The 25,078-nt window shown below is 42.2% G+C and overlaps 1 protein-coding gene and 1 long non-coding RNA gene across 2 annotated transcripts; one reads left to right on the top strand and one right to left on the bottom strand.

Moving 5' to 3' along the window:
* Positions 1-582: 582 nt before the first annotated feature.
* LOC122435465 lies at positions 583-25,078 on the bottom strand. The gene is made up of 3 exons (XR_006267675.1): positions 25,068-25,078; positions 15,624-15,626; positions 583-729 (listed from the first exon to the last, which is right to left on the bottom strand). It is a non-coding gene; the product is annotated as an uncharacterized LOC122435465 (long non-coding RNA).
* Positions 17,899-20,075, top strand: LOC122435464 (calcium-binding and coiled-coil domain-containing protein 2-like). Its single transcript, XM_043459659.1, has one exon. The coding sequence runs from the start codon at positions 17,899-17,901 to the stop codon at positions 18,748-18,750; it is 852 nt and encodes a 283-aa protein (XP_043315594.1). The 3' UTR covers positions 18,751-20,075.

A 25,078-nucleotide genomic window follows, 5' to 3' on the forward strand; every position in this document is an offset into this window, starting at 1 on the left:
TTATTCCAGGTCTGCAAGGATTCTTTAATATATGCAAATCAATCAACGTGATACATCATATTAACAAACTGAAAGATAAAAATCATATGATCATCTCAATAGATGCAGAAAAAGCCTTTGCGAAAATCCAGCACCACTTATGATTAAAACTCTTCAAAAAATGGGCATAGAAGGAACCTACTTCATCATAGTAAAGGCCATATATGATAAGCCTACAGCAAACATTATTCTCAATGGTGAAAAACTGAAAGCATTCCCCATAAGACCAGGAACAAGAAAAGGGTGTCCAGTTTCACCACTATTATTCAACATAGTTTTGGAAGTCCTAGCTACAGCAATCAGAGAAGAAAAAGAAATAAAAGGAATCCAGATTCGAAAAGAAGTAAATCTCTCACTATTTGCAGATGACATGATACTGTACATAGAAAACCCTAAAGATAGGATCAGAAAATTACTAGAGCTAATCAGTGAATTTAGCAAAGTTGCAGGATACAAAATCGATACTCAGAAATCACTTGCACTTCTATATATTAACAATGAAAAATCAGAAAGAGAAATTAAGGAATCAATCCCATTCACCATTGCAACAAAAAGAATTAAATATCTAGGAATAAACTTACCTAAGGAGACAAAAGGACTGTATGCAGAAAATTATAAGACACTGATGAAAGAAATCAAAGGCAACATAGACAGATGGAGAAATATTCCATGTTGCTGGGTAGGAAGAATCTACCCAGAATACAGATGGCTAGGAAGAATACAGATGGCTAACAAACACATGAAAAGATGCTCAGCATCACTCATTATTAGAGAAATGAAAATTAAAACTACAATGAGTTACCACCTGACACTGGTCAGAATGGCCATCATCAAAAAGTCCACAAATAGTAAATGCTGGAGAGAGTGTGGAGAAAAGGGAACAATCTTGCACTGTTGGTGGGAATGTAAATTGATACAGCCACTATGGAAGATATATAGAGATTTCTTTTAAAAACTAGGAATAAAACCACCATATGACCCAGCAATCCCACTCCTAGGCATATACCATGAGGAAACCAAAATTGAAAGAGACACGTGTATTCCATTGTTCATTGCAGCACTATTTACAATAGCTAGAACATGGAAGCAACCTAGATGTCCATTGACAGATGAATGGATAAAGAAGTTGTGCTACATATACACAATGGAATATTACTCAGCCATAAAAAGGAATGAATTTGAGTCATTCTAATGAGATGGATGAACCTAGAACCTATTACACAGATTGAAGGAGTCAGAAAGAGAAAGATAAATACTGTATTCTAATACATATATATGGAATCTAGAAAAATGGTACCAAAGAATTTATTTACCAGGAAGCAATGGAGAAACAGACATAGAGAGTAGACTTATGGACATGGGGAGAGGGGAAGAAAGGGTGAGATGTATGGAAAGAGTAACATGAAAACTTTCATTACCATATGTAAAATAGATAGCCAACAGCAATTTGCTCTATGGCTCAGGAAAGTCAAAGAGGGGCTCTGTATCAATTTATAGGGGTGGGATGGGGAGGGAGATGGGAGGGAGGTTCAAAAGGAAGGGGATTTATCTATACCTTTGGCTGATTCATGTCGAGGTTTGACAGAAAACAACAAAATTCTGCAAAGTAATTATGCTTCAATAAAAAAATAATTAAAAAAAATTAACAGCACAAAAATGAAGCATGTAACTTAGACTGAGAGCTATACAGTAATCCTACTTTGAGGAAGACTGGAAGGTGGCTGGGATAAAAAAAGAAGCAAAGGATAGCCTTGGGCAGCACAAAAGCACCAAAACATGAAAACTCAGATCACTCTCATGGGGTTGGGGGGGTGAGACAAACGTGGCGATGTGGATAAAGAAGTAATTTTCATATTTGGTGCTCGTACTAGCACCAAATATGAAAATTACTTCTTTGACTGAGCAACTGAACTGAACTAAACTGATTTTTCATACTTGGTACTCATTATGTAGTTATTGGTTGTTTGGTTGAATGAATGAATGAATAAAGTTTGAGGACATATACTAGAGTGTTGAATGAGTTATCCATCACTATGTAACAAATTTCCCCCAAACTAGTCTGTTTAAAACAACAAGCACTTATTATCTCACATAGTTGCTAAGAATCAGGAACGTGGGAGTGATTTATTTAGGTAATTTGGGCTAAAGTTGCAATTAAACTGTTGGCTGAAGCAGCCATCTCAAGATTTGACTAGAGCTGGTTAATCAATCTAGTTTCAAGCTTACTCACATAGTTGCCAGGTCTTGGTTCTTCATTGAATGTTGGCAATATATATCTCAGAGGAATACCCAGCACATATAAGCAAGATATGAATACAAGCTTTTATTATTATTACCCAAAAACTCTAAGGTGTTGTCAAAAGATTTTAAGCAGATGAGTGACCTGATCATCTTTGCTGTTTCAGAACATTCCTTCCAACTTTAGTGTGGGGAATGGACAGCAGAGGAGAAAAGCAGAAGGGAATGACACTCATTAGAAAGCTGTTACAAGTGAGAGATGGTGCTATTCGGGTGGTGCTAATGAAAATGAATGGCAACCCACTCCAGTATTCTTGCATGGAGAATTCCATGTACAGAGGAGCCTGGTGGTTTACAGACCATGGGGTCACAAAGAGCTGGACACAACTGAGCAACTAACACTTTCACTTTCAATGGAAATGAAGAGCAGTGGATTCATGCAGGGTATATTCTAGAAGTAGAGCCACCTCCACATGGATTAGATGCAGCTGATGACAGAGACAGAACTAGGGAACATAGGAGGAGGAGCAAGGTTCTTCATGGAGATGAGGTGAGGATGGTGAGTTGAATTAAGACCATGTGGAATTTGAGGTGCTGGTAAGACATTCATGAGGAAATGTTCAGTTGGCAATTGGATCTATGGGTGTGGAGCTCAAAAGAGAGATCTGGGCTAGAGATTTAAGAGTCATCAGCATATGGGTCACTGAAGCATGGGTGTGGATAAGATTACCTGAGGAGAATAGGTCTAATGAGAAGAGAAGGTTGCCTAGGGAAGAACCCTGATGGTCACCAGCAGTGAAGAGATGGCTGGAGGAAGAAGTGCCTGTGAAGGAGAATCAGAAGGAGTGGCCAGAGAGAAAGAAGAAAACCTGGAGGGTGTGGTTGCATACAAGCCAAAACCACATCTCATGGAAAGAAGGAAACCTAAACAGTGCCAGTGTTGCCTGCTGAAAGACGAGGTCACAGAAGATAAGGGTTGAAAATGATCCATTGAATTGACCAAGAAAGAGGTCATTGGTGGTCTTCACAATAATCGTGTCACTGGAATGGAGTGGGGGTGGGGGTCCCCACCGCAGCCTCCTTCTCTCAGCTATGAATGTACCATCATGGAATTTCTAGACCTTGGAGTTGAGTACCATTTCCTCTTTGCAAACAGAACCTTTGATCCCACAGGTGTCGGCCTCTTAGAGATCTAGATCTATGGGTGGAATTTACTGGAACTGGAGTACTCCTTGACCAGGATAGTAGTAGTAAATAATAAGATCTAATATTTGAGTACTAACCACTTTATTTGGATAATCTGATTTAATCCTGACACTAACTCTATGAGACGGGTACACAGCTGCATACATCAACTTTCTTTATTATCCTCAGGTAAGAATCTGGTGGCCCACATCACAGTGTAGACCTGGGCTGAGCTGAGTCTGGCTAGGATCAAAGAAGACAGAAACCAAGACCCTCAGTCATTGGAGAACTTCTGCAACCTCTGGGCTTCAGGAAGTCTTTTCTGAGGACTGTAGAGTTATGAGGGTATTTTCTCAAGGGAATTGTTGGAGCGGGACTGTCTGGAGCAGGGGCTGTCAGTTCAGGGACTGTTTTAGAATATCATCCTGGAGACCATGATAAATAGCCCCAGGAGCCATCTAAAATGATACTCTGTAAGCACTGGGAAGCCTTTAGCCATGGTTTTCCACTCTTCTTGGGTGGAGAGGAAGCTCTAAGAACCTCAGAAATCTAATCTAATGAAGACCCAAGTCCTCAAGGGAGCAGAGAGAGCAGATTGCCATTTTAGATGGTAGCAGAGTGGGGACTGTGGTACTCCCAGCTCCTCTGTTAAGATCTCCAGGCACGCACAGGTGTCCATATGCCTGGCATATGGAGACTTCATTGCCCTCGGTGCCTCTCCTGTGGCACTCAGCCCATTAAATCACAGGAAGGTGGGAGAAGCTCATCTCCTCCATCAGGCCATGAATTTCTCAATCATGGAGAGGAAATACTTTTCGTGTGTTGTCCCCCATGCCTTTTCAGCCTCTAGCACAGTGCTAGGTTCAGAGTGATCCTCAATAAGTATTTGTTGAATTATTGAATGAAAGAATGAATGGCTTTTTCCTAGGGCGGTCCTTGTTCCAGCTTACTTCTTATTTGTATTCAAAACCAGACTAACCTCCCTAACCAGCAGAGCATCTGTTGCTTTTTCTAAGGCAAGGATAATGAACAATAGTGTGAGAGGGCTAGGTCAAGTTGATTCAATTCAACAAGTATTTAGTAAGTCTGCTATGAAGCCAGTACTGTGTTACGTGCCCTCTTAAAACAGACACAAGCCTATGGGATGCAAAGGTTTTAAAAATCAATCTTTCATTAAAAAATTGTGAATCACTACATTGTATACCTGAGACTTATATAAATCCACTCTACCTCAATTTAAAAAAAAGAAAGAAAAAAATGAATAACAGAGGCAAGCATACATACTCTTACTTAATATGTATAATATGTAAAGAATGCCATGACTATATATTCATACTAATAGATAAAAATGTTCAAATTATTAAGTAAAAAAGGCAATTTCTGTGACATGCAAAATGTGCTATCAATTATAATTATGTTATCAATGTCTAATTTATTTTTTAAAAAGTATTTATTTATTTATTTGGCTGCCCTGGATCTTAGTTGCGGCAACTGGACCTAGTTCCTGACTAGAACCTGTTCTCTGACCAGGAAGTGAACCCAGGGTTCCCATACTGGGAGCATGGAATATCTTAGCTACTGGACCACCAGAAAAATCCCATCAATGTCTAATTTAAATGTACTACCATCAGAGAAAAGATGGTATGATACCAATTCTTCAAATTTGAAGCTTACTTTACTGAAATGTTATTTGCATTAAAGTCTACTTTTGCACCTCCCCAAATTGACATTTCAGATATATAAAAAGGTATAAATTAATATGATAAACATCCAGGTATCCATGACCCAGATTTAAAATTTAGACATAAGCAGTTCACACAGTTCAAAAAGCTCTAAAAGTCAAGAGATTTTTTTAAGTTTGGCGTCAAAATTCTTCTGATCACAAAACCTAACCTGGACTGACCTAAAGCTATTTCATAATCTCCATCTGTCCCACTCTGTGAGCAACCATGCATTTCACAGCAGAAATAGTAATATGTTTGATTACGAGGTATTGCCCCAGACCATACTGGTTATGTTACTTAGTGTTGAGTACATACTGTATGCTGCTGCTGCTGCTAAGTCGCTTCAGTCGTGTCTGACTCTGTGCGACTCCATAGATGGCAGCCCACCAGGCTCCCCCGTCCCTGGGATTCTCCAGGCAAGAATACTGGAGTGGGTTGCCATTTCCTTCTCCAATGCATGAAAGTGAAAAGTGCAAGTGAAGTCGCTCAGTCATGTCCGACTCTTAGCGACCCCATGGACTACAGTCTACCAGGCTCCTCCGGCCATGGAATTTTCCAGGCAAGAGAACTGGAGTGGGGTGCCATACTTTTTCTAAAATCCAAACAACTCTGAATTCCCAAACACACACGGTCACATGGTCCGTAGGTAAGGCATTTGCAAGTTTGTGGTCTGTTGGGCCACAATTTGGGGCTTGGTTACTGAACAGTGTTTCCCAATGTTCCCCCAAAAGAAGGAGGAAGGGATGGAAACCGGCTAGGCAGCCCAGTGTCAGGTACACCTCCTTGTACTCCTCAGCATCCACCCCCATGCCTCTTCCTTAGGCTCCCCCTTTCTTTTGGCCTCTGGCTTGCCAAACTCAGCAGCAGCCTCACCTTATATAAATTTCTTATACCAACTTTTCTGTATTTGTCTCAGCTCCTCCCTATCCCCTAGGTTCTATGCTTTCCTCATCCTATCTTTTGCCCTGGTTTTCCCTCTGTTTTTTAAAATTATAATTCCCTGCCTCTTATATGTGTATGCTCAGTTTCTCAGTAGTGTCTGACTCTGCAACAGCTCCACTGTCCATGCCATTCTCCAGGCAAGAATACTAGAGTGGGTTGCCATTTCCTCTTGCAGGGGATCTTCCTGACTCAGGGATCGAACTCGAGTCTCCTTTGTCTCCTGCATCAGCAGGCAGACTCTTCACCACTGTGCCACCTGGGAAGCCTCTCACGTACACACTCCTTATTTATTTTATTTTTGGCTGTGCTGGGTCTTCATTGCTGTGGGTGCTTTTCTCTAGTTGCAGCAGGTGGGGGCCACTGTCTAGTTGCAGTGCTCTGCCTTCTCATTGTGATGACTCCTTTTATTGCAGAACACAGGCTCCAGGATGCTTGGGCTTCAGCAGTTGTGGCACATGGGCTCCAGAGCACAGGCTCTGCAGCTGTGGGGCACGGGCCCAGCTGCTCCGCAGCATGTGGGATACTCCTGGCCCAGGGCTCAAACCCATGTCCTCTGCATTGGCAGGTGAATTCTTTACCACTGAGCCACCAGGGAAGCCCCTCTCTCTCAGTTTTGCAATTCCTTTTTTTCTCATCTGCTCCCTCCATCTCTCTGCTATTGATCTGAGTCCCTTGAGTTCTGGATCATCAGCTTCAGACCCATTATCCTTTCCCATTAATATTTGGTGCAGCTCTTTCACTTTGGGGCCATTGTGTTGAAATATACCTCTCTTTTTTCTACCCCTCATCTTCCAGTTTACTTCTAAAATAAGCATATTTAAGTTAAAAATTGTCAATTTAAAGAAAAATATTTTAAAAGTATATAGTAGTGTGCTGTGATATGGCTCAAATTCATGATGGCGATACTCAAATGATTGTGGGAAACTTTTTTCCGAATGAAGGGATAATTTTTTTTATTTGATTGATGGGCCATCTAGTGGTGAATGGAAGATGACAATCCTAGTCTGAGAAAATACAGTAGATCTTTAAAAGAAAAGCCAGTTTCAACCCTCAGCCACTCTAACAGGTCCAAAGCACTGTCCTATGAAAATATGTGGACAGCAAAGGTCTAGTCCCACCTGGAACATAGCTGCATGTGATATATGACTTTAGCTTGGCATTGTTGAGGTAAATAATATGTATGATGTATGTGTGTTCATATCACATACATGCATCTCAGATGACCTGGCCAAATTCAGAAACTCCACAAATGCTCCTTACAGCCATCCCAAGGATGTTTTGACTGCCTTGTGCATGCATGTGTGTGAAGTTACTTCAGTCATGTCCAACTCTTTGTGACCCTATGAACTATAGCCCACCAAGCTCCTTTGTCCATGGGACTCTCCGGGCAAGAATCCTGGAGTGAGTTGCCATTTCCTACTCCAAGGGATCTTACCAATCCAGGGACTGAATCCACATCTCTAACATCTCCTGCATTGGCATGTAGGTTCTTTACTGTGAGTGCTACCTGAGAAGCATGGTGGCTGCAATGTATCAAACCTTTATTCTGGGAGGCCACATTAAGAGAGAATTAGTGCTGTGCGAGGGAGGAAATTGTTATTTGAGAAGGGAATGACTTAAAAATCATATTTCATAAATCAAGGCTCCAAAACACTCAAGTCTTGACATATTGATTGGTAGCCAGTTATTCATCTAACATTTATTGAGCTACCAAAGAGCATTGTGGGGTTTCCCAGAGGGCATTTGTGGTAAAAAAAGAAAAAAACAAACAAACAAAAAACTACCTGCCTGACAAAGCAAGGTCAGGAATATTCCCTAGAGGAGGAAATGGCAACCAGCTCCATTATTCTTGCCTGGAAAATTCCATGGACAGAGGAGCCTGGTGGGCTATAGTCCATGGGGCCACAGAGATGGTCATCACTGAGCGACTGAGCAAAGAGCATTGTAAGACTACTCCAAGTCCTGTTAACACACATCTGGGGACTTCCCTGGTGGTCTAGTGGTTAAGAATCCACCTTCAAACGCAGGGGAACACAAGTTCAATCCCTGGTGGAGGAACTAAGACCCCATATGTCTCGCGGCAGCTAAGCCTAAGTCCTCTAGAGCCTGCACCACAAGGAAGACCTGATGCAATCAAATAAAATAAAAAACACATGGCTACATGTTTACCAAAAGAAATATATCACCTAGTCTAGAAATACACACAGCAGAGCTGGGCACATTTCAGATACAGGGATTTCCAGGGAGCCGAGAAATGTGTTCCCCCTATGAGCTTCTCTCCAAGTCTCCCAAGTTAGAAATTTTAGCTAGAAAAGGTAATTGATATATAGTCAAAGCTATGGTTTTTCCAGTAATTATGTACAGATGTGAGAGTTGGACCATAAAGAAGGCTGAGCATGGAAGAATTGATGCTCTCGAACTGTGGTGCTGAAGAAGACTCTTGAGAGTCTCTTGGGCTGCAACGAGATCAAACCAGTCAATCCTAAAGGAAATCAACCCTGAACATTTATTGGAAGGACTGATGCTGAAGCTGAAGCTCCAATACTTTGGCCACTTGATTTGAAGAGCTGATTCATTGGAAAAGATCCTGATGCTGGGAAAGATTGAGGGCAGGAGGAGAAGGGGTGCGACAGAATGAGATGGTTGGATGGCATCAGCCACTCAATGGGCATGAGTTTGAGCAAACTCTGGGAGATAGTGAAGGACAGGGAAGCCTGGTGTGCTGCAGTCCGTATGACTTAGCGACTGAACAACAACAACAACATATAGACTCTAAGATAACTTTCAGCGATTATTTTGAAGTACTTGAAGAGCTTCAAAAGTGTCTACCTTTGGAGGCTTCTCTGGTGGTCCAGTGGTTAAGACTCTTTGCTTCTAATACAGGGGACACGGGTCCAATATCTGGTCAGGGAACTAAGATCCCACATGCTGCATGGTGCGGCCAAAAAATAAAATTAAGGTCTGCTTTTAGAGTGACTGATCATCACAATTTCCCTTGGACAGTCTTGGTTTTTAGCACTGAAAGTTGTTCGTCCTGGGAGACCTCCCTGTCCTCGATCAATGGGTACTGTTGTTCACTCTAACTCCTGTAGGATCTTCAGAGGATTAAACCTGAGCAAAGGATCCACCATCTAAACAACCAAGAAACAGTAATAATTTAAACCGGGTTTGAGTGGTTACTAAATGCTATTTAGGTACCACCCTCAAATGATCTTATGAGGCAAGAAGAGAGGAAAGTGAATTTCTTTGCAAATGAGGAGACAAGCTCAGAGAGGAAAATAACCTAGAACTTGCCTGAGATGACTTAGTTAACAAATAGCAGAGACAGGATTTGGACCCAGACCAACACAGCTTGAAATTCTGCATCCTTAAGCAGCATGCCATATTTCTGCTATCCAGACAGAGCACTCCATCCCAGCAGTGGATGGGTTATCAGACTCCAATGCTGGTCCCAAGTCATTGACTAAGGGGACTCTGGAGTTATCAATGACTTCAACATTTCTTTAAAGCAGCTTGGCAGCAAACCTTCAAGAGCTTAGAAGTTTAGACAAGCAGTTTTCCAAGCTATAATTTTTTCTTTTGATTTTTTCACTTTTTCATTTGAACCACTCTATGTGCCTACTTAAAAAAAATTAATGCAGAAACTTGAACCCTCACTCAGAGCAACTAAATCAGAAAGTCTGTGCATCTGCACTTAATTTAATGAGTGGCCAGATTGACCCAGGTATATGGTCATTTGAGAAATGCTGGGCTAGAAGGTTCTGAAGAGAAGAGCCAAGGTTCAAGAAGTTTGCTTCATCTACTCACAGACTTAGAGAATGAATTTATGGTTAGGAGCAGGGGTGGGGGAAGGATGGGGGGAAGGGATAGTCAGGGAGTTTGGGATCGACATGTACACGCTGCTATATTTAAAATGGATAACAAACAAGGTCCTACTGTATTGCGTAGGGATCTCTGCTCAATGTTATGTGGCTGCTTGGATGGGAGAGGAGTTCAGGGGAGAATGGATACATGTATATGTATAGCTGAGTACCTTTGCTGTCTACTTGAAACTATCACAGCATTGTTAATCAGCTATACTTCAATACAAAATAAAAAGTTTTTTTTTTAAGTAACAACAGCAACAGCAGTTTACTTCATGCATTTTCTCTATTCTTGTTGTGTTCTCCCACCCCATCTAATGTGGACACACCCCAAGTTCCATAATTCTGTCCTCTGTCTGCCCTTCTCTCTCTTCATTCTTCCTCAGAGGCCTCCATTATTGCCTCTGCCTGGTTCATTATATGAAGAGCTGGAGACCTAAGTCCCACCTCCATTCCACCATTAGTCTTATGACACTGAACAGATCAGTTTTCCTCCCTGGAATGCAGCTTTCTCACCTGTAAAATCACAGCAGGATCATATGATACCTGATTCTTATGTGAAGGCCTTTCCAGGCTTAAAGTTTATGATCTACATTATTATTTTCAAGTTGTGGTATGAGGTCCAGCTTTAACAATTGCCCAAGGTGTTTATTAGAAAAGCACATCCATTGACAGATGAGTAGATAAAGAAAATGTGGTATGTCCGTACAATAGAATATTATTCAGCATGAAAAAGGAAGGAAATCTTGCCACATTTACAACATGGATGAAACTCAAGGACATTATGCCAAGTGAAATAATCAGTCACAAAAGAATAAATGTGTGATTCCACTCACATGAAGTATCTTAAGTAGGCAGAATGATAAAAACAGAAAATAGATGCTGAGGGCTGGGAAGGAGCAGAGGGGAAATTAATGTCGAACAGATGTCAAATTACAGTTTTGCAAGATGAAAAAGTTCTTACAGTCTATTGTACAACAATGTGAATATAGTCAACACTACTGAACTGTGCACATAAAGATTGTTAAGATGGTAAATTTAATGTATATTTTAAATATCTTTTTAAAAAATTAAGTATCTTTTATTTTTTGATCATGCCATGTCACATGTGGGATTTTAGTTCCCCGGCCAGGGATCAAACTCCCACCCCCTGTGTTGGAACCATGGAGTCTTAACCATTGGACAGACAGGCAAGTCCCTAACGCTCTGTATTTTTATCACAATAAGAAAGAAAAGCATAGTTCTGAGTCCCACTTCCAACCCAGAGCTACTGTATCAAAATTTTAAGGGTTGGGGCTGTGACGGTGCATTTTTAACAAGTTCCACATGTGATTTTCTATCTCCTCTGAACTTGAGAACCACTAAACAAATGTAAAGTAAATCCTTTGTTCATTGCAACAAATTTGATACCCTGATCTCAGCTTCCCCCTTTCCCCAGGAATATTTGTGTATTTTCACTTGCTGCCAGCTAGTGTGCTTAGAGAATGTACATTTATTTTATTATTAGCCAAAGCAGAAAAGAATCCAGAAAGCAAATGTGCTGCAGAAGAAGGGCATCCAGTCCATTTCCAAGCCAAACAGAGATGACTTTGGATCTGGCAGTTCTGGATTACACATGACTCTGATCTTGTCCATTAGAGTGAGTAATTGAAAGCTGGCTCTGTGTATGCTTACCGAAATTATTATTTTAAATTGTTCACATTACATAAATCTCGGCCTCTGATGCTGTCTGTAAGAAAAGGTGGTAAGAATATCAATGAACATATCCCCTAGAATGAGATTTTGTAACTTTTAAGCAACCTTGAAGGCTCCTGTTTTCACTGTCACTAGTTAGGGAGTTATTGAGAAGGGGCTTGCATTATTCAAGGTCAGAGTCAAGCAAGGGGTAAGATAATTAGTTCATATTTATGGGGCACTTACCATGTGCTGGGCACTGGGCTCAATTCTTTCAATAGAAGTTCTCATTCTATCCTTCCTCTGGGTGTTATTATTACTTTCTTCTTTGTAGAAATGGGGGCTCAGAGAGCCTCAACAATTTGCCGAAGACCACACAACATGTAAGACATAGAGCTTTCTAGCTGCAGAGCCCATCCTTTTAACCACTGTCTCTATGGCTCTGCTTATACACAACCTTCATCTTCCCGTACTTCCTACCTATTAATAGCTTCTGTCCCAGATCAATAGTGCTGTTGGATGAGGGACATTGAATAAGAAGCTTTAGTTAGCTGCTTAGAGGCTAATTTTTCACCTTGTCTCTAGTACCTGGGCTTTGCTCCTAAGGTAAGTACTCTTCGAAGCTCAGACCTGATACCTGGATCCCTATCTTATTACCTAGCTTGCCCTGTGCCTCCACTTCTAAGGCTAGAAGCCTGACTTTCTCTTGCTCTCTAACTTCCCTCCTTTCTTGGATGTTCCTGTTCACCTGTTTCAGCATGCCTAGATTCCTTGCTGCTGCTCTGCTCATGGGGAGGATGCCTTCTTACCTCAGCTGGACCTTTCTGATGCTGACTTCATAGACTGAAACTTAAACTACCATTGGAATCACAGCCCACAAGAATATTCTAGTACCTGTGTGCTAAACCTAAACAGGGTAATTGTCTGACAAACTTGAGGATTTACATAATCTCTAGAGTCTCCTAGAGGTTTCCCAGGTGGCTGAGTGATAAACAATCCACCTGCAATGCAGGAGATTCGGGTTTGATCCCTGGGTCAGGAAGATCCCCTGGAAAAGGGAATGGCTACTCACTCCAGTATTCTACTTTTTCACTCCAGTATGCTTGCCTGGTGAATCCCATGGACTGAGGAGCCTGGCAGGCTACAGTCCATAGGGTTACAACAGTTGGACATGACTGAGCACTCACAAGCACAAACGTTCGAGTCTCCTAATAGGCAAAATGTTCAGCTGGTATTGAAAATCACCTATCATACCAAGAACAAACAACATACCTTGAATTAGAAAGACAATTTATTGACAACAACATTGAGAGTAATCAGATGTTGGAATTATCTGACCAAGATTTGAAAGCATCATAAAAATGTTTCAACAGTGCAAATTCCCCAGAAACAAGTTAAAATTGTAGCAAACAAGCAGAAGTTACCAAAAAAAGGGAAATTATAGAACTGAAAAGCACATAGCAGAAATGAAAAATTCACTGGATAGACTCAATAGCAGAACGGAGATAACAGAGGATAGAACCAGTGAACTTGAGAACAGATCAATACAATTTACCCTTTCTGAATAACAGAACAAAGACTGAAAATGATGAGATCTTTGTGAATCTGTGAGATGATAACAAAATATTTAACATTCATTCTTATCATCAGAGGCCCTGAAGGAGAGAAGTTCTTTTCTCCTTTTGGAGCTGAAAAAACATTTGAAAAAATAATGGCTAAAGACTCCTCAAATTTGATGAGAGGTAATACAAACCTTCAAATTTGAGAAGCTGAGCATACCCCAAGCAAGATAAACCCAACAAAATCCATGCCAAGACACATCATAATTAAACTTCTGAAACTAAAGACAAAGAAGAAATCTTGAGAGCAGCCAGAAAAAACCCCAATAAATTACATATAGGAGAAGGCCAATTCAAATTATATCAGATTTCTATCAGAAACCACAAAGACAGGAATGAAGTGATGCATTTTACAAGTGTTGGCAGAGAAGAACTGTCAAGGGAAAATTCTATACCTGCAAAAATGTCCTTCAGGAATGAGTAAGAAATAAAAGCAATTACAGATGAAGCATATCCAAAATAATTGTTTGCTAGCAGACCCAATCCTTAATGATGCCTAAAGGAAGTTTATTTAAACAGTAAGAAAATTGTAAAAGAAGGAATATTGGAGCATCAGGAAAAAAAATACAACGGCTAGAGCAGAAATATGGGCACATACAACAATCACTTTCCTCATGAGTTTTATAAATCATATTTGATAGTTAAAACAAAAGGTATAGCACAATCTGACAATGATAATTAAAAGAAGGGAAGGTAAAGGAACTTAGTAATATGTGGCAGAGACTGCTCATTAAAATCTACTCCTTTACCTCTATGATAATCGATTTGTCACTGGGACATGGCTGCCTAGCTAGTAATTCCCTTTCTAGTCCTTAGCCCTTTTGCAATTAGAGTGGCAGTATAATTGACTTTTCACCAATAACATATGAGTGGAAGTGATGTGTGTTACTTCCAGACCTGAGCTAAGCAGAGGCCAGATTGTCTAGGATCTAATAACCCATGGAAAGAGTTGTGAGTTTATTGTATCACTGGTGGGAATATAAAATGGAACAGTCACTCTGGAAAACAATTTGGCAACTTCTTTAAAAATTAAACATGTCCAAAAATCTTAAACATGTCCTTACAATAAGACCTAGCAACTATACTTTTGAGCATTTATTCCAGAGAAATGAAAACATATTTACATAGGACCTGTACGTGAATGTTCAAGAACAATACAAATGCCATCCATGGGTGAATGGTTAAATTGAAGCACCATCAGTATCATGGCATACAACTCAACAATAAGAAGGAGTAAATTATGGTTACATGTAGCAGCCTAGATGAATCTCTAGAAAGTCATGTTCAATGGAAAAAAAAGTGTTTCAAAGTGACATACTATTCAATTCCATCTGTATAATGTCTTTGAAATGACAAAATTAGAGAAATGGAGACCAGATTAGTGGTTGCCCATGATTCAGCAAGTGGGTAGGAGAGGGAAGCGAGTGTGGTTATAAAAGTACAACACACGAGAGATCCTTGTGGCCTCATTGTGGGAATTACCGTTTGGTATCTTGACTGTGAGAGTGGATACACGAGCAGTCACAGGTAACTAACACACATGAATATAAGTAAAATGGGGGAAATCTTAATAATATTAGTGGATTGTATCAGTGTACCAATATCCTGGTTGTGATATTATAGTTTTGCAAAGTGTTACCATTGAGGGAAATCGGGCCAAGTGTGCAAGGATCTTTCTGTATTATTTTTACTACTGCATGTGATTTTGCATTGATCTCAATAAAAAATTCAGTTTTAAAAAAGGCCAGTGTTTCTGGAGCTTAGTGGACAAGCCCTTAGTGGAAACCACTGGAAAGGAGTCACACGAACTGATTTATTTTCTAACTCATCATCGTGGTGGTTGTGTAGAGACAAGCATGGAAGCAGGGAGACCAGTTAGAGGTCCATTGTGGCGGACCAGTATTTCTCTCTTTATTGCAACCATTGTACCAGAAATTCTGGTAGTTTGGTTTGGAACTGAGTGAAGATGGAGAGAAGCAGATGGATTCAGGATATTTTTGTAGGTAGGGCTGACAGAAGTTCATAGATGAACTTAATGGATGACTATGAAGTTAACAGTCCAGAGGACTTTCCAGAATGGGCTCAATTAGACTGTCTCTTTAACTTTTCAACTACAGGGTCTTCTCGGTAGCTTGCTCTTCTTGCTATGTATGGGATAGAAAAATAAAACTGCTTGAAGGTGATCCACCTCTTCTGGCATGGGCTCAGTTTTAGGGTCTACCTTGGCTTCCCTAAGATGAAGTGATCTAAAGACAGGGGTTGTTGGGCTCCTAATGGCTGTGCTCCTGAACTTCAAAAGGAGAGTTGATCACTTACAGCTCTCATTTCCACACTGGCACCAACTGCCTTGAGACAGGCATAAAGGTGGCAGTTGCAATGCATGAAATCTCTTTGGGCAGGATGCATGTATATATTAGGCTTTGGTTTTGAGGGTATAGATCTGGCTGGATTGAGATTCATCAAGATTGGGGTATGAGTAGGCTTTTTGGAGGCAGGAATATGGTCACTGGGCAGGCACCAGACAAATAGTTTTCGTCTTTTGAGATGAATTATTTCTCTGGGTAAGAAACAGAGCATGAATCATTGGGATAGTTTCTGGAAAACTAAGAATTGCCAGACAACATTAATCATCCTGGAAGCCTCCAAGCCTAGGACCTTGCTTGGCATCATGCTTGTCTTTTAAGAAATCCCACTTGAACACTTAAGCATTTTTTCCCAAATGGCCCAGAAGTGGTTCTGTCAGTTAGTCCAGGCTGATTTGAGGCCGAATGGAATAATATCTACCAAAATGTTGTTTAGGTGGATGACTACTTCTCCATTTAGTTATTCATACAAAGATCCTTTCATTGATCACTTTGTTAATTAGGATACTCCTTGACTGCTGTAACAAAAGGACTCAACAATAGTTCTGTGGCTTAAGGAAATTTCTCTCTCAGATAACGATGAGAGTGAGTAATTCAAGTATGCAGGGGTATTCAGCTCCACATGGTCATTCAGGGACCCAGGTTCAATCTATTTCACATCTCCATCTCCCTTGAACTTTGGCCTTAGTAGGATAGCTGCCAGAGAAGGCAGTGGCACCCCACTCCAGTACTCTTGCCTGGAAAATCCCACGGGCAGAGGAGCCTGGTAGGCTGCAGTCCATGGGGTCGCTAGGAGTTGGACACGACTGAGCGACTTCACTTTCACGCATTGGAGAAGGAAATGGCAACCCACTCCAGTGTTCTTGCCTGGAGAATCCCAGGGACGGAGGAGCCTGGTGGGCTGCCGTCTATGGGGTTGCACAGAGTCCGACACGACTGAAGTGACTTAGCAGCAGCAGCAGGATAGCTGCATCCAGGTCATGTGCACCTATGTGTCAATTGGAGGGGAAAGACCACAGAGAAGCACTTGTGTGTTCGAGCTCAGTTGCTTAGTCGTGTCCAACTCTTTGCAACTCCAGGGACTGTAGCCCGCCAGGCTCCTCTATCCATGGGATTTTCTATGCAAGAATACTGGAGTGGGTTACCATTCCCTTCTCCAGGAGATCTTCCCAACCTGGGGATCAAATTCGGATCTCCTGCACTGCAGGCAGATTCTTTACCATCTGAGCCATCAGGAAAGCAAGCAAGTAGGCGATGTGGAGATTTCTAAATAAGAGTTGGAAAAAATGAACACTGTGGGCAGAAAAACTAGAGAAAGAGGTCAGCCTCCTGGTGGAAGGAGCCCTGTGCATTGAGGAGAGGACAGGCTGAATTTCAGGCTCACAACACCTTAGCCTAGCACTTTTATGCCCTGCTGCCATTCCTAACAGAAGCTTAGCTGCCCTGCCTGCTGTTGTTACTGCTCTGTGGACACGAGGGGGCAGCCAACTACATAAATTGCATCATCCCTTGAACCCTCATGGGAGGATCTGCTGTGCCCAGGAGATGTGGGACAGCCTTCTAACAGTTCAAGTAAAATCTGTTAGCTCCCAAGGGCTCCCAGGCTCAGCTGATCTAGGCAATTCATTGCACATTGATCCTTTGAGACCTTGAAGAATTGGGTTGCCAGTTCATTCCCCTCCAACTGCAGCCCCTGTTGCTTCAGGAAGCAAAACTAACCTGGTTTCCTACAGACTTGATTATACCTTAGCAGGTGGAGCCATAGAATGTTTCTTAAAACAGTTTGGAAATCTCAAGCAAAATCTGGAAAATTCTAGCATAAGCCACATTATTCCAACAAAATTCCAATATATTCCTGTTTGCAAAAACATGGTCCCACTGTATGGCCTTTCTGCCAACAAGGAAACAAGAAATATGATTTATGCAGCATTCCCTCAGGACTCTTAGAACCCAGTGTTTCCAGTCATAACTGTATCTGCCACCTCAGAGATTAACCCTTGTTAACCTACCCTTGTTAATCTCTGGAGTAGCAGCACCAGTGGTGGTGAGGGGGTAGGTCAACAAGATTGTGAGAAGAGTCCCACAATTTCCTTGATTGACACTGAAGCACAAGACACTGCAGTAATGCTCTTGAGTGGGTGATAGGTGGTTTCTGGTATCCCCAACCTGAGGGAGCAGGTCAACCCCGTCTAAAGGAATGGGCACCTGTTGCTATTGCACTGCCGCTGGCTGCAGCCCCTGGACCCCTACCATGGAAGAGACAGTAGAAGATCCCCCCACATCAGCTGTCTTGCTGGACCACTGTCATTTCTCTCAGGTCATCTTTAACAGTGTGGAGAAGTTCTACATCCCTGGGGGGGACATCACGTGCTATTACACCCTCACGCAACATTTCATTCCCCGTCGAAAGGATTGGATTGGCATCTTTAGAGTTGGATGGAAGACAACCCACGAGTACTACACCTTCATGTGGGTTACTTTGCCCGTCGACCTAAACAGTGAATCAGCCAAACAGCAGGAAGTCCAGTTCAAAGCTTATTACCTGCCCAAGGATGACGAGTATTACCAGTTCTGCTATGTGGATCAGGATGGTGTGGTCCGGGGAGCAAGTATCCCTTTCCAGTTCCGTCCAGAAAATGAAGAGGACATCCTGGTTGTTACCACTCAGGGTGAGGTGGAAGAAATTGAGCAGCACAACAAGGAGCTTTGCAAAGAAAACCGGGAGCTGAAGGACAGCTGTGTCAGCCTCCAGAAGCAAAACTCAGACATGCAGGCCACGCTCCAAAAGAAGCAGGAGGAGCTGGAAACCCTGAAAAGCATCAATAAGAAGTTGGAACAGACAATGAAAGAACAGAAGGACTGTTGGGAGATGGAGCTGCTTCAACTGAAAGAACAAAACCAGAAGATGTCCTCAGAAAATGAGAAGATGGGAGTCAGGGTGGATCAGCTTCAGGCTCAGCTGTCAAATCAAGGGAAAGAAATGGAGAAGCTTGTTCAGGGAGTTCAAGATAAGACGGAGCAGCTGGAGCACCTGCAAGAGGAAAATGGCCAGCTCTTTCTCAGTTTAACTGAGCAGAGGGAGCACCAGAAGAAGCTCGAGTAGACAGTGGAGGAGATGAAGCAGAGAGAAACTACTGCAGCGAAGAAACAACAGGAGTTAATGGACCAGAACATGGACCTGTCAAAAGGACTGAGTGAGAACAAGATGACATATAATGTTCTACAGAGAGAGAAAGAGAAAATGGAAGAAGAAAATGATTTTTTGAAGAGAGAGAACAGCAGACTGCTGAGTTACATGGGTCTGGACTGTGACTCTTTGTCATATCAAGTGCCCACTTCGAATCAAGGTACAAGACAAGACCCAGGACTTGTCTTTGGAAACCCATATTCTGGTATCCAAGAAAGTTCTGCCCCAAGCCTGCTCTCCATCAAGAAATGCCCCACCTGCAAATCAGACTTTCCTGATGATGTTTTTGATCACAACTTGGCCTTGGAGCAGCACCTGCAGACCCCTAGTTTGAGTTGTCCAATATGTGACAAGACCTTCTCAGCAAAAGAGAAGCAGATCTTTGAAGACCATGTATTCTGCCACACTCTCTAAGTGTCCCAGCCTCTTGGATCTATACTGTACATGTATTTTATACAGTAGAACCTATAGCTTCTTCTATGAGTTATGACCTAAGATCCTGCCTAACCTCAGTTATTAGGAATTTACTTAGTCCTACTGCCCTATAGGTGGAGTCATGTCAATTATCTGAAGCATAGTGTTAAGGGCTATTACTTCCATCCTTGTGAGTTACAACCTTTTAAGTCACCTAACTCCAGCTATATCAGCCTCTCACATAAAATGCCTAGTCTTCTGAGGGTCTGTAGCATAAAGGCCCTGCCTGCAACAGAGCTGACCTGGCTCTTCACAGCCAGCCTGACTCAAGTGAGTAGTTTCCCAGGTTGTCCCACTGTTGTCCAAGGTCAGACCTTGAGTATGTTTGTACTTAGTCCTCACTCCTGACCCTGGGACTGGCGACTGATCTGGAATTGAGAATTTCTTCCTCCTCCTCAGGCCTAGCCCAAAATGGCATGGCAGAGAACCCGAACATCCAATTTGGATACCAAAGTTTTCTCACCTTGATTTCATAGCTCCCAATAGAAGCATTCCTGAATCATGGACATGAAACATTATTTAAATCACAGAAAGTCTTCTTTCTCTTTGTATTATACCTCTGAATGACATTTTTCTACTCTGGTTTTTCATGTGCACATAACTTTTATTGTTATAAGTCCTTTCTTAATGGTTAGTGGGACTTGGTAGAAACTGTATGGGTTTGTAACTTTCTGAGCAAGTAAGTTTGAAAAAGGATAAGTCAAAATAATGAGAACTATTGTTAGTCACATTAATACCAAAAATAAACTAGTCCTCTACTTCAGGGACTTTGGTAATTTAAAATAAAAAAAAAAAAAATAAGGGAATGGGCAGAAGGTGAGTGTGTGAGGCTGTGGGGAAACTAACAGAATTTGAAGAGAGCTTGTTGAGATCCAGATTGAAGAACTCTTGAAAATGGGGCATAGGAACAGAGAGAGACTGAGGGGGAGTATCAGGAGTCAACAAGCTGAGTCAATTAGGTTCCAGAGACCAAGATGCTTGGTAAATAAGACGGCTGAAGTGGAGCTGAAAGAACAAATAAGAACACGGGCACCCAATGTTGCTGGGCTATTACATACCTGGATTCCTCTGGACAGACTGAGCATAGTTAATGGGGCCAGGATGGGGAAAATAAAACTGATGCATCCTGTGCTTCTCCTCCAGGCTGTAATAGGACTGTCTGTCCTGTGTGGAGGAGGTAACGGACCTGCTCTGCCTTGGGGCTCTGCATGTCCTCCTCTCAGGATGAATGCATTTCAGTTGGTAACCTGGCACTCTGAATTGTTCTTATTAAGAACATGTGTCATGGGCTTCAAACCATTAACCCACAAAGTTTTTCTAGAAGCTACATATGGCTGTGCAACCTCTGAGGAGGCAGAATTTTCCAAAAGAGGGCAGCATCCGCTGGTCATATTTTTCCATCCTGGAAAGTCTAGCGACAGCTTTAGAGAAATTAAGGGCATGGAGGTTGTGGTCTGGAAAATGGGAAGGAGGGTGGATTTCCTCTTGTGTCATCTCCTCGTATAGCATCATGGTATATCTGGGGACTCAGCTACTTATTGAATATTTCTTCTCTCCACTGAGTATGTGCAAAGCCATAGAGGGACCCAAAAGATTGAAGGGGACTTAGGTTTTCTTTCCAAAGAAGCTTGGATAAAGAGTGATCCACTTCTGCAGGAAAAATAGCTACCAGCATTGCTTGCGGTGTGGGTTTGTTTCCTACAGCATGTGAAAATACTGACTTTATCTAGTTTTACTCCCCCCAAGAATGATCTATCTCAATATGAACTCATCTTCCTTCCCCTTTCCAAGGAGGCCCTTCTCAAGTTCCCGTATCAGTAGCTGTCTCACTTCCTCATAGAAGTTCCTATCCAGTCGTGGTCACATTTCACTTTGGTGAAAGGAATAAGGAAGAATGGGTAAACGGGCTCAAACTTTAATTACCTTCCTCGTAGGGGCTCAAAGCTGACTAGACCCCCCTCTCCTCAAGGTCAGTCAGCAGCATAACAGGAGACCTGTCTGTCTGCAACTGCTGGGAACTCTTGGTGAGGGGCTTGCCCAGAACTTGGTTCCCCTTTCCGCTCGAGAACCCAGACTTAGTCACTCGCTGATAACACAATGAGTAAGAAGCAGATGTGGTTTTGAACAGAGGTCTTTTAACTGAAAATTTAGTGCTTTTTCTATGATACTGGAGGGCCTTATGAACAATAGGCACTGAATTAATGTTCATCGAGAGGCAGTATATTTAACACTGTGGTTTAAAGCCTAGCTTCTGACAGCTATTTTTTTTTTTAATGTGTGGTAAAATATGCCTTGAAATTAAAAGACGCTTGCTCCTTAGAAGAAAAGCTATGAAAAACCTAGAAAAAAACCTATGACAAAATTAAAAAGCAGAGACATTACTGACAAAGGTCCGTCTAGTCAAAGCTATGGTTTTTACAGTAGTCATGTATGGACGAGAGATAAAGAAGGCTGAGTGTTGAAGAACTGATGCTTTTGAACTGTGGTGTTGGGGAAGACTCTTGAGAGTGTCTTGGACTGCAAGGAGATCCAACCAGTCCATCCTAAAGGAAATCAATCCTGAATATTCATTGGAAGGACTGATGCCAAAGTTGAAGCTCCAATACTTTGGCCACCTGATGCAAAGAGTCAACTCATTGAAAAAGACCCTGAAGCTGGGAAAGATTGAAGGCAGGAGGAGAAGGGGATGACAGAGGATGAGATGGTCGGATGGCATCACTGACTCGATGGACATGAGTTTGAGCAAGCTCTGGGAGCTGGTGATGGACAGGGAAGCCTAGCATGCTGCAGTCCCTGGGATCGCAAAGAGTCAGATACGACTGAGCAACTGAAAAACAATAAAAATACACATAAAATAAAATTTACCATTTTTACCATTTGTAAGTGTAGCATTCAGTATGTTAAACACATTCACAATGCTGTGCAACCGTCACTACTATTCCTTTCCATAACTTTCTCATCATCCCAACAGAAACTCTTGACAATTGGTTTTGAATTTAGGTTCTGCCACTTGCTAGCTGTGTAAACTTGCACCAATTCCTTAGGGGACCTCAATTTCCTCATTAATAAGATGAAGATAATAATACGTCGTCATAGCACTGTGTGTGTGAACACCAATATACATTGTGATATTAATGAATATGGATTAGTAATATAAATGGACTGGTTAATTGATTCATGTTTATTTCATATGTATTCATGTTTATTACTCTGTGTCAAGCACTGTGCTGGAGCGACAAAGTGGCAGGGCTAAGTCTTAAACTCAGGTTGGTTTGACTTCAGGGCTTACATCTATAGTGCTTGTACTGTGAGGATTAAATGAGATAAGGAAGGTTCAGTGCCAGCCACGTAGCATTTCCTCCACAAATGCTAGTTATTTAATTGCTATCAGTACTATTACCAAATTTAGTTTGAAACCCATGCCTCCTTTGTGTCTAGGGTGATAGTAGGCTGCTCTCTTTCACTGCACAGGGAATGTTCCAAACTTAGCATCCTTGACACATAAGTAGAAGAGAGAGGCAGGGAGCTTCTTTGAGGTGTGTGTATAACTAACTACAAACGCCTGCCACCTAGGAACTGCCACCATGGAGGAGGCCCACTTCCCCCTCTATTTGTCCCTCATGGCAGTCCTGGGGCCTAGAGCCTGGCCCCAGCAGTGACAAAGAACATCTTTCAACAGGCGAAGAAGAAGGAAAAACTGCCTGGGTTTATTCATCAACCCCTGCCTCCTAGAGCTGATCATCTCTTCCCTCACCCCCCAACCCCTCCCAGCAGTAGATGACAGTGTCAAGGGGCAGAAAGGGAGGAAAAAGAACCCTATCCTACTCTGCCAGTGCTGCTACCACTGAAGTTTCCCCCTTTACCCTCTAGCTGTTGCAGTGCCAGTCCCATGGGCTGGCCAGGGTTGAAGGAGAGGACAAAGGGGAAGGGAGGCAGAATGGGAGAAAGTGGGGCACCTCTGGCCTCAGTGTCCTACTTCTTGCTCATGGGGGGACATCACCCAGGGCTTTGCCTCCAAATCCATAAGTCTGTTCTGCATCCCTGAGTCCTATCTCCAGCCACTCACAACCTTCAACCTGCTGGACTCCCCATCTGTACCCCCTCACCCTGCCTCGCCTGAACTAGAGGGATCGTTGTCCAACTGCAAAAAAGGGTGGTGGGAGAAGGAGATCGTCCTTGTTCCTGCTGTCAAGGAGAACCAGGGATCTTCAAGTGACATACCTGAATTGTCCCCTAATATTTTGGCTTGACATGAGGGATTATTTGCCACTTCTAGGCCACATGTTGTGTGTTCCTGCTTTCATGTCTTGGTTTCTGTTGTTCCTACTCCTTAAAATAGTCAACCCTCTTTGTTACTGCCATTATTCATCTCAAATTCCAATGCTTTATTAAAGCCTTCCATGGTTTCTCTTGCCCAGGTGTCATATCTTCCTCTCTTTGGGCTTCACTTTTTTCTGTGTGCACCCCTCCAATGGACACTTCTAAGAGTCTTTCTTTTAAAGTTACTCATGTTAATGTCTTCTCTCCCCTTAAAAGATAACTGTCTGAGAGGCAAGGACTCTGAATCACATCAGGAGCCCTGCAGTGCCTCACACATAGGAGACAACTTGGTGAACACTTGATCCTGTTTGAAGGCACTTTCCATAGAAATATGGGTAGGCTTTGATTACTTTATGAATTTGGAGGGGATGACAATGGGGGCTCAACCACTGTGTGAAACATGGCTTTTGTTTATAGGAAAATGCAGGCAAGCTATAAACAGCAGATTTCAACATGCACACTGTGTTTATAAATTGCATATGGCCTCAATTAATAGCTGGAAAAGAATGCTTTAACTCATCAGCCAAAAGTTGAATCTTCCACCAGTTGGGGGCAGCATCCAAGCTGAAACAACTGTGAACCCAAGCTCCCTTCCCTGTGTGGTTTTCCTTTTTATCAGTGGGGGAGTCAGGGAATTCTCTGGCAATAGGCAATGGAACCCCCTATGTAGAAATTCAGAGTTGAGCTGGGAGGTACCTGCAGAAGGAAAAGGCCAGGATTGGGCCCCTGTACATTAAATTTCCTCTCATTGGATCTTTAGGAGAGGAGAATTTGTCACCCCCAAATATGTCTCTTTGGCATAAGGATTATTTTTAAGAAACAGCAGACAGGGGAGAAGCTCTGAAAATCAAGAAGGACTTTCCCTTTGTGAAAGATATTTAAAATCATCAGGGAAATCTCTACATATCAATCTCTACAATCATCAGGGAAATTCCCTACACATTTGTAAATGTGTCTCCCTGGTATACTAGGAAGAAGGGGACAGTCTCTCGAAACCCTTATTGTTGTATTGTTATTGTTGTTCAGTCACTAAGTCATGTCCACCTCTTTGTGACCCCATGAACTGCAGCACATCAGGCTTCCCTGTCTTTCACGATCTCCCAGAGTTGACTCAAATTCATGCCCATTGAATCGGTGATGCCATCCAACCATCTCATCCTCTGTCATCCCCTTCTCCTCCTGCCTTCAATCTTGCCCAGCATCAGGGTCTTTTCAAATGAGTCAGCTCTTCGCATCAGGTGGCCAAAGTACTGGAGCTTCAGCTTCAGCATCAGTCCTTCCAATGAATATTCAGGATTGATTTCCTTTAGGATGGACTGGTTGGATCTCCTTGCAGTCCAAGGGACTCTCAAGAGTCTTCTCCAACACCACAGTTCAAAAGCATCAATTCTTCAGCACTCAGCCTTCTTCATGGTCCAACTCTCACATCCATGCATGACTACTGTAAAAA

This window comes from Cervus canadensis, chromosome X (assembly GCF_019320065.1).
Source record: "Cervus canadensis isolate Bull #8, Minnesota chromosome X, ASM1932006v1, whole genome shotgun sequence".
Classification (NCBI taxonomy): domain Eukaryota; kingdom Metazoa; phylum Chordata; class Mammalia; order Artiodactyla; family Cervidae; genus Cervus; species Cervus canadensis.